General features: G+C 44.2%; 1 protein-coding gene across 1 annotated transcript in view; it reads left to right on the top strand.

Annotated features, from left to right (window-relative positions):
- The window catches only part of Bank1 (B cell scaffold protein with ankyrin repeats 1), a 238,636-nt gene that overhangs the window by 191,012 nt on the left and 29,472 nt on the right, over nucleotides 1-18,152 (top strand). The window contains exons 8-10 of the mRNA XM_063260550.1: nucleotides 705-783; nucleotides 4,354-4,662; nucleotides 6,301-6,591. Of these exons, the coding sequence (XP_063116620.1) occupies nucleotides 705-783; nucleotides 4,354-4,662; nucleotides 6,301-6,591 (679 nt within the window). The remainder of the gene's footprint in view (nucleotides 1-704; nucleotides 784-4,353; nucleotides 4,663-6,300; nucleotides 6,592-18,152) is intronic.

The following is an 18,152-nucleotide window of genomic DNA, read 5'->3' on the forward strand; positions in this document are numbered from 1 at the left end:
GACAAACATAGCTGTCACGGGTGGTACCTAGCTTTCTCTGTGAGCACCAACACAGCCACAACTCCAGATTCTGGGTCTTCTCCAGAGACTGTTAAGACCAGCAAGCCCAGAAATAGCAGGTTTCTGTCACCTTGTAGTAATTCTAAATATGATAGGACCAGATTGCTCCAGGGTACAGCACATACTGAATTTCATCCCAAGCAGCCAGGAATGCATAGAAAGACAGACAGAGAGAGAGAGAGAGAGAGAGAGAGAGAATGAAGAACTGATTTCCGTACCCTTATTTGGTATCTTCCTTTTAAAGATGGAAAATAAATACCTGCATAAATTCATTGTTTTTCATTGTGCTATTACACTGGGTATCATTAAAAATTCCTTTTTGATGATAAAAATGTAAAAAGGAAGCAAAGCCGAGAGTTTTTAAGAGAAATTGTTGTGCTCGGTTTTATTTACAAATTTTTACTGCACCTCAGTTGTTCTACTTTGTCACCTGAGTTTTCGGTCCTGTGTGTCACTAAGCACTTGTGAACTCCATGACCGTGAATTTTGTGTCCCTTGCAAGGATTACAAAGACCTGGCCAAAGGACGTAGTGTGATAGAATTGAATCATTAATTAAAGTGCATACTTTCTTATTTGTACAGGTATCAAATGAAGACTTGTTAGAATTAATATGCATTATTGAAAATTACATTTGTTTTTTCAGATCCAAGAAATTAGTGGAAGTAATGAGCAATTAAATGACTATGAAGAGGACAGAGTCTCACTCTCTGCACATTTTCCCTGTAAGTCTCCTTACATATTGTGTGTGTCCATGAACGTGCATGCATATGTGTGTGTATGTGTGAGTAACTTTTATATTATGGTTTATATACCAGAAAAGTATCACTGAAGAGGATGTCAAAAGCTATTTCATTAACAGAGTGACTTTTATAATACAGTGAGATGCTACTGCATTTGCTGATTAAAATACTTTAATAATTTCAATGCCTAATAATTAAACAATGATTCTCCTACTCAGAAGAAAATACACAAGTCACCTGATACACATTTCTATTTGACAACTGTATTTTGCAAGTATCTCTTCCACAGGGAGCCATGTTCTTTGCTGACCTCAATTTCCTCTGCCTGCATGGGAAGTGTGGGCTGGACACTAAGTCCTCACTATGATGACACTTGCTGCTCTGTCTTCTCAAGTCTGAGACCAAGTCAGGATCCCCTCCAGCGGCCACGAGGGCACCCTAATGCAGTGGCTTGCTGTCACCTTAGCAGGATGTCTAGTACATGTCTACTACTCAAGGTCTCCAAGTGCAGAGCCCTGCCTCTCCCATCCGCCCACCGGACCTGCTGACTGCAGGGAGCAGGCAGAACTGCTACCTGCGGCCCCACAGCAGCCCCCGTCCCCGGGTCACCTCCCTTCTCTACTCTTCTTCCCTCCCAGCCCACATCCAATCCACACAACACTCCCCACTATACCTTTAGAAATATCCCTGGTGGTCAGCAATCGCTCATCCTCTGTTATTTCACCGGCCACACCGTCCTGGGCCCTGTCCTGGGCTACTGCACTGGACAGTGCTGCAATGGAGGACTTCTCATGCTCACACACACTCGCCACAATGTGTGCAAACATTTTCATTAGTGCAACTCATGAAGGAGGGCGGTACTGGTTTGCAAGCAATATGAGTGTAGATCACACCAAGGGTGATCCAGTCCAAGGAATCTGAGTTGCACTGCTGTTCAGAAAGCCCACGAGCGCAGCAGCCACACCCGTCACCGCTCACACTGCAGTTCCTGAAGGAACTCCTCACACTCTGCACGAAGCCTCAGGACTTTAACTCCTGGCCATCCACAGACCCTGGACAATAAATACACTTGGTTCTCTCTCTAACCAGGCCTCTCAGTGGTGTCCAAGGTGCAGCACTCCACATGCACCGAGCACCTTCTGCTCCCTCCACAGGGCTTCTCCGATGTCTACTTAAATCTTGTCCTTCATGCCAGGAGGCCCAGTCCACTGCTGCTCACTCTTCCTTTCTTTCTTCCACCTGCACCTTAGCATCACTTAACACTGTGTTTCCTGCCCTGTGTTAGTGCTTTATGGTCTCCGCTCTCCTAAAATACACACTGGAGGAGACCAGGACTGGCTTATGTCGCTTTGCTCATATCTGTCACACGTGTGACTGTGCTTAATACATATCCATCGGACACTCACAATTGGAAGTTTTTGCAGTGACAATGACTGACATGCAAACCAAATAAAATTCAAGGCAATGCTTCGCAACTATGCTGTGGAAATCAGAAAACCCCCCCCTCAAAAAAAAACAAGACATAATAGAAAAGAATAGATTTCCCTGAATATATAATTTGTCTTTTGATTTTGTTTAAAATATGTTTTGGCATTCAAATATAAAATTATACTCGGTCAGCTCATCAGTGTGCAGTTCCAACTAATAAAGCTTCATTATCCTAAAAATGTTTTTAAAAATCAGAAAACTCCCTCAAATACTACTGCAAAATATACAAAGGCTAAATATTAAATCAATTCAGCAAGTTTTCTGGTACATACTTTATCATTTAATGTTAACTAAGGTAACAAAGCCATCATTGGTACTGACCATACATGCATCATCATCATATTTAAGCCTCTGGAAAAAATGTTTTTGATAACAAAACATTATTGCAGTAGTTTGTGAAGAAAAATTTACTTCTGCAGTTTGAAAACAAAAACTCTCTCATATATAAAACTGTATGTTTAGGTTCAGCCCCCCAACTTGCATAGAGGGTTACGAAACACAGTCCCTGAGTCAAGCAGTTTCTATTGGCATTGCCAGGAAGGCACAGCACACCACACCCGCTGCCCACCCAACTGTGTGCTCCCGGGACTGTGTGGGACTGTGTATGAGTTACTTTTCCCTCTTCTTGCTGGAACAAAATACCTCAGCACCCAAAGTCAAAGAGGGAAAGATTTATTTATCTCACAGTTTGTAGAGGTTTTAGTCCACAGTCAGCTGGCTCCAAGGCAGGGTGGTGTGGCAGAGGGCCACCGTTCACGGCAAAAGATAGCAAAAGCAACCAAGGGCAAAAAAGGGGTGGGGGCGAACAAGTCTCTTTTCCTCTATTACAGGGTAAGCAGGTGTAGCACTGACACCACACCCCAGCCCTCCTGTTTCATTGGCTCAGGATGTCTACAAAGTGAGGACCCTGTGCCCTGCTGAGTCAGTTAAACTTCTAAACTGCTCAAATTGACACAAGAATCAACCATTACAACATCCTAGAGGGTGGACAGTTGCCCTAGGACATGTCCTCCCATCCTAGGATGCAGAACTGCTGAGTCACTTAGTTAAGCTTCTAAGCTGCTCAAGTCCAACATGCATCACCATTGCAGCCAGGTTCGGCTTACTGAGCAGCACGGAGACTATCACTTAGTCTCAAGAGACACTGAATACAAAAGTGCGCCAGGAGCAATTTCCAGTGCACAGCTGTCACTCCAAAGGTATCACCTACCCAGCCAGACCGCAGTGAGTGGCCCCACCAGCCAAGCAATGACTCCTCCCAGTCTCTAACATCTTCCCCTCACGCTTTAGGGACCCTCCTAACAGGCCTGCTGCTCCGGGGTTAGAACTAGCAAGAGGAGCGAGGCTGGTACAAGCAGATCAGACGGGAGCCTGCCTGCTCCGCCCAGGTGGTAGTTAAGGACCTGGCGCAGTGGCAGTCCTGGAAACTGTAGCTGTCTTTTACTCACATGAAAGAAATACTTAGAGAGAGAGAAAGAGAGAGAGAAAGAGACAGACAGAGAGAGACAGAGAGAGAGAGAGAGGAAAGAAAACTTCATGTAGCAATCTGGAGAGCATGCTGGGGGTGATTTCTCCAAGTTATTAATTTTTCTCCTATTGCTAAAAATTTTCAACCATGTAACTCTGGACTTTTAAAAAAAAAACTTTTTCTCTACATTCTAACACTTGACTTTTTAAGCAATATTTTAGTTTAGCAACAGCATGAAACAAATATTTGTATTGAAAGTAACAATTTACGTAGTCCAAAGTCTGCAGAGAGGTTCTACCGTCTGTTTGGAAGTTCTCAAGGTCTAACAATTGTTTGGAATCCTTTATCTAGAGGACTTTTTAACAAAAGAAATTTAATAAGGCTTTTGCTTTGTTGTTTTGCTTTTTAAGATTTAAAGCTATCCCACTCTGGTATGTTTGCTATAGTCTCCCTGAGTGCCTGGGGGGGGGGGCATTCACAGCTGACTGCCTGGTTGGGGGAAAGTTCAAGGTGAAATAGAGATCACGGGGCAGGGGGGGCACTCCTATGTGCTCATAAGATGACACAGTCTCCCCCTGGCACCCACCCCCGCACAGCCTCTGAGAATCCAGCCTTGCACCCAGGAAGCCAGAAGACGCCCAGGCTGAGTGAGGACCTCACCGAAGCCACCGTGGGGACAGGGGAGGGACCAGATCCTGGGCCAGATGAGGAGGTGCTGCTCAAGGATGCAGAGGAGGTCAGCGAGAGCTCAGAGGACCCCTACGATGACCACCTGTACGTGTTCATCACTGGGGAGGAGCCCAAGCCCACTGCGGAGCCCCCCGCCTGCTGTGCACCCCCGCTGCCCCCACCACGCTCAGCCTGTGCGGCGCTGCCACCTGAGAAACCTCGCTCCCCCTCACAGGGTAAGTCGGGAACAAACAAGAGGGACACCTTGACAGGCTCCTGGACAGCAGAGGGCCTAGGAGGGACAAGGCCTGCTGGGCTCCCCTCCTTTCCCATCCCTGCCCTCTGAAAACGCTCTCCACCACCTACCTACGATGCCAAGTGACCTGTTAAGTTGTCTCCTGAAAGCCACCAGATGGAAAAGACAAAACAAACCAAGAGCCACTGCTTTTCCTTTAGCGCTGAGTGTGGCACTGCGTTGCAACTCTCCATCTCCGAGGGCCGAGACCACTGGAAGTCATGGAGCAGAAAATGCCAATCTTTTTCTTAAAGATTCTTAAAGTCTTTTAACAGTAGCACAGTAGGTGGCCACTTTTTACCACAGATTGCATTTCGCTCACTTTAGCTGGTCTTAACTTCAGGAATCGTTCTTTAGATTAAATCCCATCTGCCCCAGAGCGAGTGACAGGGGAGAGGTGGTGGCATGTGGGGCCAGAACAGCAGATTCCTCAGGTGGGTTTACAGACAGCATCCCTGGAGCATGATAATCTGCTTTTCAGCTTGCAAAGAACACAATATCTCTCTGTATCTTCACAACCACGGGCTTTGACTTAGACGCAGGACCACACAGCCTGTAGCTGAAATGTGTGGAATTCTCTGCAGAGGTTTCCTGGATTTCGAGGATTCTCCTCTCTTCCACAGCTCAGGGCAACTGCTGAAACTTTTTTAACCTGCTCTGCTATTTATCTTTCCTTGTAGATTCTAAATTTTTCCACTCGGATCCCCACTTGGAAATTAAATAATTTCTTTTTGATCAGATTCTCATTCTCCAAATGAAAGCAAATTGAAAAAAAGATGAGAACAGCCAACAACAACAAAAAGGCATTTTGGTGGCCAAGCAGTCCTTTCAATCTGCTCATGAGCTGAAGTATTTCTTATCTTGGTTTTAAATAACTGCTATTAAAATGTTAGCATATTCTTATAAAGGTTTGTAAGGATTTTACTGGACCTTGTTATTTTTATGTAAATTAAACCTCAACTCACGGATTTATTGTGTTGTCTTTTATGCCATCATCGTCACCTGTGAGTGAGGTCTACACTGGCTTTGGAAGAATCGAATTGTGTTTCTGAAGCTCAGTTTGTCACAGCCAGAAAAGACTGCAAGAGGGTTAAGCAGCAGGTCCTTTACCTATTCCCTATTCCCCAGCATTTTCAGAGAAACCGAATTTTAGGCAAAATATCCAGTGCAAGCAATATGAAAGGTAAAATGACCAAGTGACAATATGTAAGCATATTATGCTTAACGAATGTCCTTTTTCAAACCTTTCAAGTTTGAGACTTAGATTGATGCCTCAATTTCCTGATATTAAAGATATGTATACATATAAAATATGGAAAATACTTATGTTTTCAAAGAAATCCATGTCTTAAACAAAATATTTTTTCTTTCAAAAATTAACAGTAGCAAACTATAGAAAGGCATGTTAGTAAATTATGCAGCTCACTTTTCTTTTGGGGTTTGTGAGGTAAGACAGATTATTTTTGTGGATCTTGTACGTTTGATTAAGCTACTTTGAAAGGATGCTCACATGACAGATGGGGCCAGTAGTGTGGCAAATCATAAAAGAATACACACAAGCTACATGTTTCAAATGCAGGCACATCCGGGGAAGGCCACCGGGAAAGAAGTCACAGCTGGGCAACACAGGCAGCACGAGATGAACCCAAAGGAGAAGAAAAGAAAGTGGATGGAAAGGAGTGGCAGGTGGAGGAGGATCCTTACACCTTCGAGGAGATTGAAGACAGTGAGTACGACATGATACTGTCCCAGATGAGCGTCAAGAGGAAGCCTGGAAGCTGGTCTTTCATTGTCAACAGACCTCCCGCCCCGACGCCGCGGCCCACCAACGTCCTTGCCAAAGAGGAAACCACACCTTATATCGCCCAAGGTAATGCATTATTTTGAGTGTGGATTCACCCTTGGTCCTTCTGTGTGTGAGAGGGTGAAATCTGGGTGTGTTACTTGTTTGGGTTTGGTTTGGTTGGTGGTGGGTTTTTTTTGGGCAGGGGTCCTTTGGAAGGAGTCAAGAGGGCATAAGATGGTGTGATCAATATTCTAAAACTGCAAAGATTGAGAGATATTTTCAAGGCATGGATGAGTTATAATGGCTCATAGTTTTACAAAATTTAGAAACAATGAACAAAAATATGAAAATTATGACTTGGGTTCTGTTTTCTAATTCCTTGGTAAGAAGGATAACTTTGACAAACCCTCTAAGGAAAATGAACCCATAATATACACAGGTAACCCTTTTATAAACCCACATGCAGGAAGCTGATGTCCTGCAGACTGTGCATCACAAAGAACATTAAAGTGTGTGCCACAGATCCACCTAAGAGATACACAGTTGTTCACCACACTTTTTACTTTAAAAAATCTAGTCTTGAAGCTAAATGTATTGAGATATTTATATGAGAAAATTTATAAATATATACAAAGTTATCCAATATATAATATTTATTTAATAGTGATCAACTGCTGATAGTGGTCAACAAACTGTAGCAAATTAGGAACTGTAACAAATTAATAAATATTTCAGCAGAAAACAGAATGTTAGCTGGAATAGTTACCTTGATTAAGAAGCTTTAAACAGAAATTTGAGATTTCTAGCAGTCTTCTCCAGGATATTATCTCATTGATAAAATTGCTAAATGCTAATAAACCTTTTGGAAAGGAGAAAAATAGGTGTTACAGGACAGGATCCCTGAGTTACAGCCTACAGATCTCTGAAAAGGTTCATGGTCTCCTGAGCTGTGGTCCTTAGGGAGGAGCCTGGGACATGTCCAAGGCAGGTGGCTTCCGGGGTGGCTTCCCGTCTTGCCACTGGCCATCACATTCTTGTTCCCCAAGGTCTCTTTCTTGTTCTCTGCTCTTTTTTTACAGCATCTTTTCTCAGAGTATATGTCGGGGGAGGAATATAATACAATATATGTGTTACTATTTTTCTCTATTTCATTTTGGGTTTTTAAATGTCTTTTGTTTATGTTTTTATTTTTCGGCTACTGTCATGTTGTCTCCGTTGTGATTATTTGTTATCAAACAACATTTCTGTCCACTGTGGCTGTCCTGAGTTAAACTTTCTTGCTTCAGTCCGAAGCTCCAGGAGCCTGAATGGAAAGGCCACCTGCTAGAGTGCGGGCCCATTGCCAGGTGATGGGAAGCAATCAGCGCTTAGACCGAGTGATAGCTAGAGGGCTGTATCTCCAGGGCTTTGCATCGTTTCAAAATGTAATCTGGATAACTCCAGTCTTCACTTCCGGCCAGCACACTGAGACTGGAGTGGGGAAGAAGACGGGGACATTTCTGCATTTAAAGAAACAACTGAACTTTTTCTGGCTACTTCCTGCCTTTTTCCTACAACTTCCATTCAGTTTCCTTAACGAGTAACTTCCAGTCATGATTGATCATCCCATTCCACTGGGTCGAGGCAGGAATGTGGGACTGTGGCTGCGTTAAAGTTTCAGCTAGTCCCCGTATTAAATAAGGGCTCTCAATGATTTCCCCCCACGCTCATTTTGTTATTAATTATACAGTGTAAAGATGTACTCAGTGCTGGTAGTAAAGTTTTCCTGTGTATTAGCCACATAAATTCTCTATATTGCAGTGCGACAAGTTGTCCTATATGTATAAGCATACATCAGAAATTTAAAGAATCATAAAAACCTTTGGTTTCCATTTGGAATTTTAAATGTGGTGCTGAGACACGGTGCTGTAGGCCTTCTATTCTAGCACTCGGAAGACTGAGGCGAGGAGATCATGAGTTCGATGTCTGCCTCAGCTACACATGCCTGGAAAAACATTAAAAACTATAAAATAAGCAAAACAAGAAATTTTGAATGTTACTTATTTCACCTGCCCATCCTGAGTCTGTCACCCTCCAACACTTGTCAGACACCGTTCTTATTTCATTAGGCAGTTACTTTGCTTTGATGGTACTTGCTTGGCTCGCCGATGAGAACCAGTGTTGTTTTATTTACTTTTGAGACTAAGTATGTTAGAGAGACACAGTATTTTCCTCACCTCCCAAATCCGCAGCAAAAGCCAGGCTGTAAGTGAAGTCACCGAAGCCCTCACAGGATTTTTTTCTTCCTTTCCTCTTGCCCTGGAATGGGCTTCCTGCCTCCGTCCTCTACGGCACTGATGGCTGTGCCTCGCTAGAAAGCGATGGCCCTATCAGCTCGTCAGCTCCTTCTTTCTTGATGTTTTCTGCATTTCACACGATAAGTTCTCACCATCCTCCTCCCCCAGCTCAGGCAGCCCGATTAAAGTGGATCACCACCAGTTTCCAGAGAGCCACCCAAGGAAGGAAGAGAACGTTCATTTTCCCCAGTGTCTGCCAGAGCACAGAAGAGGTAGCAGGCCCATCTGGGGTACACCTGAGCCCAAGGAAAGGGAGATGGAGTAGGCGACAGAGGAAAAATACAGGATGCAGAGTCCCGATTTCCCATTGCAGGAAGTTGAGGAAGTACTGCCAGGGCCTGGCAGATGGCGAACCAGGGGGAGGTGCTGATAGACAGGGAGGAGGAGTGAAGGGGCGGGGAGGGGAGGGCAGAGAGGAGGGAGACCGTGTCGGCTTTGCAGGGAGACCTGTGTGCAGACTTTGCTCTGTTACTTGAGCATGTGACCTCATATAACATAGATCTGATTTCTGCATAGTAAGTTGGGGATTCTCTTTATCTGTGAAGAGAAAAAACTGAGTAACACCCAGTACACCGCTTGGCATGCGGTGCGTGTCCAACACGTGGGAATTTAAAACAGTTCTCCTTTGCTTTTCTCAGTGTCTGGACAAAGGGAAACTGATGAACTCATGATGTGGATAGTGTGTCTCTCGGCTTCCGGTGGAGTTGGAAAATAAGGAAAGTGGGATCAGAGCTGGGTGCGTAAGGGAAAGAGGACCCGTCCTCTTCTGTGGCAGGTAAAGCCGGCTCAGTCAGCTCACGTTAACAGCTGCCAGGCAGGGTGTGTGACGGTTTCTAATGCACACAGCAGTCACCCAAGGCTGGCAGGCATAGCCCCTCTGGGAAAAAAGTTCCTCCATGAGTTTCAGCATCTTGCCACATAAGAAAAACTAGAAACAGGGAGAGGCAGGCTCCACCTCTCTCTCTCTCTCTCTCTCTCTCTCTCTCTCTCTCTCTCCCTCTCATGCCTGCACTTGTCCCATCACAGATTTTTTTCTCATAAATTGATTTTTGCACTGCTCCCATTTGTTTCCTCCTGTTTTATCCTTCCTGTTTATCTCCGCTCATAAGATCCATGAAAGAAGAGACCAACCCCATCTGGTTCTGCTGTCTCTCCATCTTGGTGAATTAGTGCCAAATTCAAGACAGAACCATGAATAATAGCAGCATGAGTGAATGATAAAAAGTGGCACAGAAGAGGTAGCAGGCCGTGGCCCACCTGGGGTACACCTGAGCCCAAGGAAAGGGAGATGGAGTAGGCGACAGAGGACGAATAGAAACAGGGAGAGGCAGGCGTTCTCTTCCTTCCTTGGGTGGCTCTCTGGAAACTGGTGGTGATTCTTTTTAATCGGGCTGCCTGAACTTGGGGAGGAGGATGGTGAGAACTTATCACATGAAATACAGAAAACATCAAGAAAGAACGAGCTGATAGGGCCATCGCTTTCTAGCGTGGCACAGCCATCAGTGCCGTAGAGGACGGAGGCAGGAAGCCCATTCCAGGGCAAGAGGAAAGGAAGAAAAAAATCACATGAGGGTGTCGGTGACTTCACTTATACCTTATCAGTGCGGCTAGAATGAGACACTCCATTAACACAGATGATCTCAAGTGTACATCAGTCTAGTAATTCCTAAATTTCTGCCAGCGTCCCCAGTATTCTAAGCGCTGGAACAAATGTTCCAATTTGAAGGGATGATGCCACAACAAATGGAACAAAGCCGGACGGTCACATGTGGCTAAGCTTTCTTTTTTTTTTTTTTTTTTGTCTTTTTCATTTTTATCGGTACCGGGGATCGAACTCACGACCGCCTGCTTGCAAGGCAGGTGCTTATGCCGCTGAGCTAAACCCCCAGCCCCTTAAGCTTTCTAACTAGTCACAAAGCACAATGTCCCCTCGCTACTGTCTCTCAACGCAAAACTGCACACCGGTAGGTTCACATTATCAAGGGATGTGTCTCTGATTTTTCATTCCATTGTTGTGCAATCTTACACTAACAATCACAAGGAAAATTTGTTTCTCTTTAAAGTTTTTGAAGTTCGGAAATTTTCAGATATCATCTTCTCTCCACCCTTTTCTCCCTGTTTATGGAAAAAGATTGTGGTCATGAAAAGTTTAGAGTAGAGAGGAATGAACACGGGTCTACAGTCTTCCTTAGTGACATGAGTCTTGATGTAAGACAGATCAAGGAAAATACACGTTGGCATGGTGTAGATAGATTGGCAGTGAAACTAAACCTGTAAATCACACCGAGAGATGAAGGACTAATAGGAGGAATCTTTCAACATCAATGGACAATTTTCCACCTCTCTCCAGTTAATAGAATAAAAATCCTTCCGCAGTGTCCCTGTGACTGATTTGGGGTAAAATAAAATTCCCCTTTCAATTTTCAATTGCTGTAGAGTTTTCCTTGGCCTTTTGCAGTGCAAAGATGTATGTGACGTTTCTGAGAGCTTCTCAGCTACTGGGACCCTAAAATGTCAAGTACACCTCAGTTGCTCTCAGAAAATTTCCACTTACAATTCACCTGTACTTCAAACTGATCACACGCAACACAGTTGCAATGAAAAATAAAATAAGATAAAATGAAAGACCTTGTAGACTCTCTTGGGAAAATTAATCCTCATCCTTGTAAACGTGACAGGGAAGAGTGGTCCCTGTTCTCCTCAGGAAAGAAATACTGCCAAGTGCACTAAGGTGGGTCTTAGATCAAGAGCTTTGGGTGCCACTCCGCTGGATGTCCCTGTCCAAACGACATGACTCAGGGCATAGTGTCTGTGTCATGAGTGCTCTGGGAATGGAGTGACATATTTATCATTCTGTCCCTGAGCACCCTGTGCCTGCTGCTCCCTGTGATGCTCGGCCTCTCTCCTATGCTAGAGTGCTGGTCCACTCACCAAAGGACCAGTCATCCTGACCTGCAACCGCCACATCCCTCCGCAAGCCAATGCTGCTGCGGGGTCACCCCAGTGTTTGGCATTGCCCTTGCTGTCCTCACAGCAGAGCACGTGGCCCTGGCTCCTGAACATGACCAGAGGCTGGCCTTTCTGGCCATTTGCCTCGGTGTCCGCTTGATGATGATAAACTTTCCCAGCCTCACCTCCAATGACTCAGTTCCCTGACACTGGGGAAGGAGGGAGGAGGCAGAGATCTGCTGTGGTGTGAAATGCCATGGATAGATTGGAACTGTGTGACCAAAGCGGTGCAAAAATGATCACGCACTTGGATTTTCATTCAGTACAAGAGTGAATGTTGGGCCGTCCCTCTTAATTAGGATGCTCCTAAACTCTGCTAAACGCATCTTTGGTAAGATGTTTAATTGTCCTTAACAGTAGCTCATAACTGGTAGTGATTTGCCCTCAGCAGGGCCCTTAGGGACATCTAAAGACATTTTACTTGTCACAGCTAGCACAATACTAGGGACATGGAGAAGGCAGGGTCCAGCGACATCACTAACTCTACAATTTATAGACTAGCCTCTGCAACAAAAAAATCATCAGGTCTAAAAATGTCAGTAGTACCACTGCTGAGAAACCCCAGCCTTGATGACTTCCACATCTAGGCTAGAGTGCCTAGAGTCAATCCTGGAATTCTTTACAGAATGTTCATTCTACAGTTATGCGGAGGGTATTAGACAGTATTCACATGTGCTCTGTTTCACTTTTGATGTCATAAATTCACAATGTTGTCCACCAGGACTTTGCATCTTTTTAACTCCAAGCAAAATAGTGCTTTGAGACAAATGAGCTGCTGTGTGGAGAGAGTCTACCAGTTGCTTCTCCTCAGGGGCCAGCAGAGTGGTGTATTTCTACTCTGGAGCTCAGGACTCTGCCACTTACAGTTGCATAACTTTGTGCAAGTTAGCATGTCAGTGGCCCCCAATCCATGGGGTTTTCATGAGCGCTGAAGCTCCTCTGTATGTCGAAGGGACAGGAGACAGGGTCATTATGGCAAACGAGTCATTTGCACAGAGAGGTGAGGCAGCCCTGATCATCTCCCCAGGCAGGCTCAATTTTCCTTTTTTCACATGGGTTTCACATACAATCATCTTGAATGATGTTCCCAAAGCATCTGTCTGGTATTGACAGTCCCAGCTTTCCAGAATTTTCTGACTGTGCTCTCCAGGCTGAGTCTTATGAGCAGAACTCACATATAGTGGTTGTTCGAAACGAGCATAACCCGGAATTTATCTTAAATTTGAAGAGGAAAAACTCAGAGGGCCACGTTTTATCCTCCAATGAAATCCAGTCACCTGCAGATCACGAACCTGCTGGTACTTCTTGGGAGAGCAACGTCTCCTGTCACCAAGAAGGGACAGGGCGGAGAGTGACCTCTGAGAAATCTATCAGAGTTTCTAGAGCCTTCCAGTGGCTTCCTTATAGCCAAGCCATTCCTCTTTGAAACAAAAAGAAGATTATTTGGCATTCGATTAGTGATGTCTACTGTTGCCTATGGAAAAGAAATGAGCAGAAAGGAGTTAAATCATGAGCCCAAAGGAAGCCATGGAGGAGCTCAAGCCCAGCACATTGCTGCTGTACAAACACCAGGTGCTGGGTACCTGCTGGCCTGCTGGCCGCCCAGGGATGAGTGGGGCTTTGACCATGCAGTGGCTAGAATCATCATATACACAGAATTCCATGAGCAAACTCTGCTTTCCTGATATACCAACTTCCTTGCTAACACACATTTCCAGAATAGAAATATTCTTATTTGCATAATAAAGAGTAAATATGCAAATTAAAAGTTTATTGTTCTACTCCAGCAACAATTAAGTTACTTAGAAGTAGAGAAAATCATTTATAGTGCGATTTCCTGTTTGGGGAGACAATGTTTATGGGAACACATCTATCAAGCTTGAAGTTCCTGCTGCATCTTAGAAGATTAATGTTTTCATCCCCAGAAAATAAAGCATTTGTTGATGTCACCTTTGAATTAGATTTTCTGTGGCATTTTCCTTCAGGTAGAAAGTGCTTTTTCTTTCTGCCAGCTTCAAGAAAAGCCCTAACCCGCTCCGTGACCTTGTGGTACTGGGTGACCACCTAACCTAGAGTCTCCCAAGAACAAATGCCCCATAGGAAGCCACTTCCCGGGGGAAGATCTTCATGTCATGTCCTATGTGACTATTGGTGCCCACACCACCCTGACTGTTGTGGCTCGTGCTTGACAAATTGGTTCAAGTCCATGACCCACGGGGCTGCTAGCACCATGAAATGATCTCAGCTGACCAGAAGGCTCCACCTCTCTTAGAGAGTTTGTAAAGAGGCTGGGTCTCTCCTCTGAGCTTCCGGCTCATCGCACTCCTGACGGGGCTGGCACATCTGCCCTCAGCCTGTGGGGTGGACTTCACTTCATTCTGCCCTTCTGTGATGAGCTTTCGCACAGTACAGATGGAGAGGCAAGGTAGGAGAACGGGGCTGCCAGGACCCAGTGTGACCACTATTCTTCTTGGGCACTTTCCACTTTGTTCTGTCCCCACAGGTGGTACCTGTGGTCCTTGCCCAAAGGGTTCCATCGTGATGGGGACCTTGGCTGGGTCTTCGCTCCTTTCTTCCCTCGGGACTTGGCATAGCACTAGGGTGTGCAGTTTGGGACCTTTTGGAAGGTCTGAGCGTGAGCAAGCACTATTCTCTGAGTGCACAGAATGCAGCGGGATGTGTGTATCTTTTTCCTTGTCAAATCTCTAGCTACGAAAACACTGATTACTGACAGGCATTTTCCTCTGCTGGCTCACAGCTCACACCTTCAGGAAGGCTGTTGGCCAGTGCAAACTTTTCATCCCTTAGCCACTGATAAAGTAGCTCGCTGTCAGCATCATCAGCTCTTCTTAGGAAGCAGCGATGGGTATCTTGCTTGCAGCAGTTGAAATTGAGCCTGTGGGCCGAATTCTTTGCAGGATAGACAGACGGAGCGAGGGTGTTCACAGAGCCCAATCTCCTCCCCTCTGCCTTGCCTCCACCTCTGGTTTGCTGAGCTTTCTGAATATTTAATACCATGCTAATTTTTCCCATTCAGTGGCATCTCAGTTCCAGCAAAACTTCTACAGAAGTTGTTCTGACTATATTTAAAATAGATGAGGGTGTTATTGTGGACGTTTGTATTGTTTAGGATTATTTTAAACCTCAGAACTCCTATTTCCTTGTCTGTGAACATTTTCATGTTTAAAGGGAATAATAACAAGTAATATGTTCATGTTCTTTCCCAATTCCAATCCTAGGTAACAAGAAAAAGTAAGATATCTCAGGGCAGAAACTTATCAGAAATGACAATGTGTTATAATTGCCTTGATAGCATTCTCTGAATATTGATGAGGTAAAATGTGGTTGACAGAATATCCTCCAAAACTCAAGCACAGGAGTGAGACTGTTCCAATATGTTACTAAAACTTTGCATTTGTCCATGGTTCAACATTCTGGATTTTCTATTAGCTAAGCCACTAAATTACAAATAATCTTTTGCTCAAAACACAGCCTTCTATTTCAGTCCATACCCACTTCAGAACTGATCCCAGTGCCATGAGACCTAGCTTACCTAGGGAAATAAGGGTTGGGAGAATCTCAGAAAGCAAGCTGAGGAAGATGGTCAAGATCACTGCATCAAAGCCCTGGCTTTATTGACAATACAGTAAAGCTGGAAACAGAAATACCTTTGCTCACATCATCCATGGTGATCTGAGACAAAATTCTGTCTTCTCTGCAGTGCCCAATTGGATAGCATTTGAGATACACGTGCTTTTTGATTATTGATGTTCAAAGCAGATGTCTACCTACTCATGAATCTTCCTTTACAAATACATACATACATATATATATATATATATGCATTTGTTTATAAATCTGAGTGACTCAGAAATGTCAGATCTTATTCTGTCATGGATTTAGCTCTTATATTTACCTCTTTTGAATTGTACAGAATGGTTTTACTGTACATAAATGCATAAATCTTGTAGGACAGAAATTTTGCTGGTAGATGCAGTGAAAATGTTTCAGCTATTATTAACTGTAAAAAGGAAAGAATAAAAAATTCTAGAATTTTGTATCTATTCTTTATCTAAAACTGAGTATGAATCCTCACTGTGCATGCTAGCTCTAGCTCCTCCTTCAAGAAACAAGTCTTTTCCCAAAGTTACTTCGTATTTTAAAAATATCTCCTGTTTGTTTCGTCTTGTTTTGTTTTATTATTTTGCTTTTTCTTGCTCTGTCTTGGCTTGTTTTGTTTTGTTGTGTTTTGTTTTGTTTTGTTGTGTTTGTGGTACTGGCCATGGAACTCAGGGGTGCTTTACCATTGAGCTACATTCACAGCCCCTTTTATTTTGAAGCAGAGTCTCACCAGGCTGTCCTTGAACTTGTGACCTCCTGCCTCAGCCCCCAGAGTAGTTGAGATGACAGGTGTGTGTCATCATGCCCTGCAAACTCATAATGTTGAGAAGACGGTGTATTTGGCAATAAGTGACTGATGCTGGGGTTTATGTCAGGAACTGAGCTCCCCAGCAGGTGTGAGAAAAAGAGCAGAGACCAGGTGCCACCAGAGGCTGAGGAAATGCCAGGGCTGCTCAGACAAGCATGGGAGATGTCTGTTCGAGAGACGTACACAGCCTGTCTTTGCAGAAGATCTGTCACGGGCATCCATCCTCACCTTCTCCGCCCAACTCCTCATATCGTCCCAGACCCACCCAGGCAGTGCCCTGTAATCCTTGGTGAGAACTCAGTGAGCGCAGGCATCTTTGAGACTGCGTAGTCTCATCAGAAGGCACAGCTTTGATTGGTTTCACAGTGACAGTATTTGACACAGCCTGAGCACATCCTGTCCTAAGAAAATATCCAATAAAATAGAGTATGAAGTGATTTATAGAAAATTAACACCTCAAAACTGGAAATATAATTCCATTTCCAAACACACTGTACCTGTGAAGCTCAGCAGAATTCTTAAGACTTACCAGGGAATGTGCTTTTAGTCGAATAGCTTGTCTTTGGATTCGAGTCATTTCCCAAGTTAATGATGCCCAGTGATGGTTCCTTTGTCTTTTAGAGAATTTCAGTTATATCTTAATATTGGCAAAAATAAAGCAGAGTCTGCATGGCATTAAAACTACAAAAATGGCCTTTGCTCAAAACTTTTAGAACTGGCCAAATCAAATACTACTGACAATCAAACACTATTTAAAAATAATTCTTCTAACATCCTGAAATATTCTCCCATGCCATATATCTATCCTTCAATAAACTTCATTTTGGGAAAAAATGTAAGGCACAAGTGTAAAATATGAGATAAAAGTATAAGACACAGGAAAAGCACAAACATATAAGCAGAGGACTTAAGAAGAAACCACTTTTCAACCAGAAATGCTGTGGTGTTTGAAAATACTTCTCTGGTGTTTCACTTTAGAAAAACCCAAGCCTCTCCTGAGGACAGAGATGGCAGCCTTCTCTGGAGAACATCCTTCAAATTAGATGCTTAATAAACAATTGATTTGATTTGATTTGATTTGATTTGATTTGATTTGGGGAACTTTTGAAAATTCAAAAGATGTTTTCAATGTTAATCCCAGATATGATCTGGATATTAGATTGGCTAACCAAGATGGACATTCATGATTACCCTGCGACATGTCTCCCAGGCCCATCCCCAGTGACCTAGTGCCGTCCAGTCTCAGTTCCACCCAGAGGTTCCCACAGAACCTTTCAAAGCAGGAGAGACCAACAGTTCCTAAATGTCCTAGGCTCCTTTCCACCCTTCACCTCTGTCTCCTTCCTTCTGTCTAGAGGGGACCGGTCACAGAGGGGCCCAGTTACAGACAGGGACCAGTTACGGCAGGGCACCAGCTACAGAGAGGGACTGGTTACGGAGAAGGACTAGCTATAGAGAAGAACTAGTTACAGAGAAAGGGAGGCAACCGTGCTCTGAAAACCTCGCAACCGCCTACAGCTCAAGGCTTGAAGGTCTAAATGGCTTCTCCACTAACAGCAGCTCTGGGATCGGAGCAAAATGACTTAGCCTTTTCCAGGCGAGTCACTTCTACCTCCCTTGTCTATAAACATCTGAGGTTGGACAAAGTCTCCCAGGCCTCTTCCAGTTCCCAAAACCCATAACTCAGACTGCCCATAAAAAATAAATGGAACTCTGGGATGTTCATTTTCCAAAGTAAAGTTGTAAAGGGTCTGTACTTGTTCATTAGCAAATGTCAGAATCTCTCCAGAACTTTGTGGGTACTCCATGAATATTAAACAGACGATCTTATCTTTCATCTGCACCACAGGGTGAGTAATGCTGACTTGCCT

Source organism: Cavia porcellus, unplaced genomic scaffold, assembly GCF_034190915.1.
Source record: "Cavia porcellus strain 051 isolate PalLab524CR breed Dunkin Hartley unplaced genomic scaffold, mCavPor4.1 scaffold_14, whole genome shotgun sequence".
In the NCBI taxonomy this organism is placed as follows: Eukaryota; Metazoa; Chordata; class Mammalia; order Rodentia; family Caviidae; genus Cavia; species Cavia porcellus.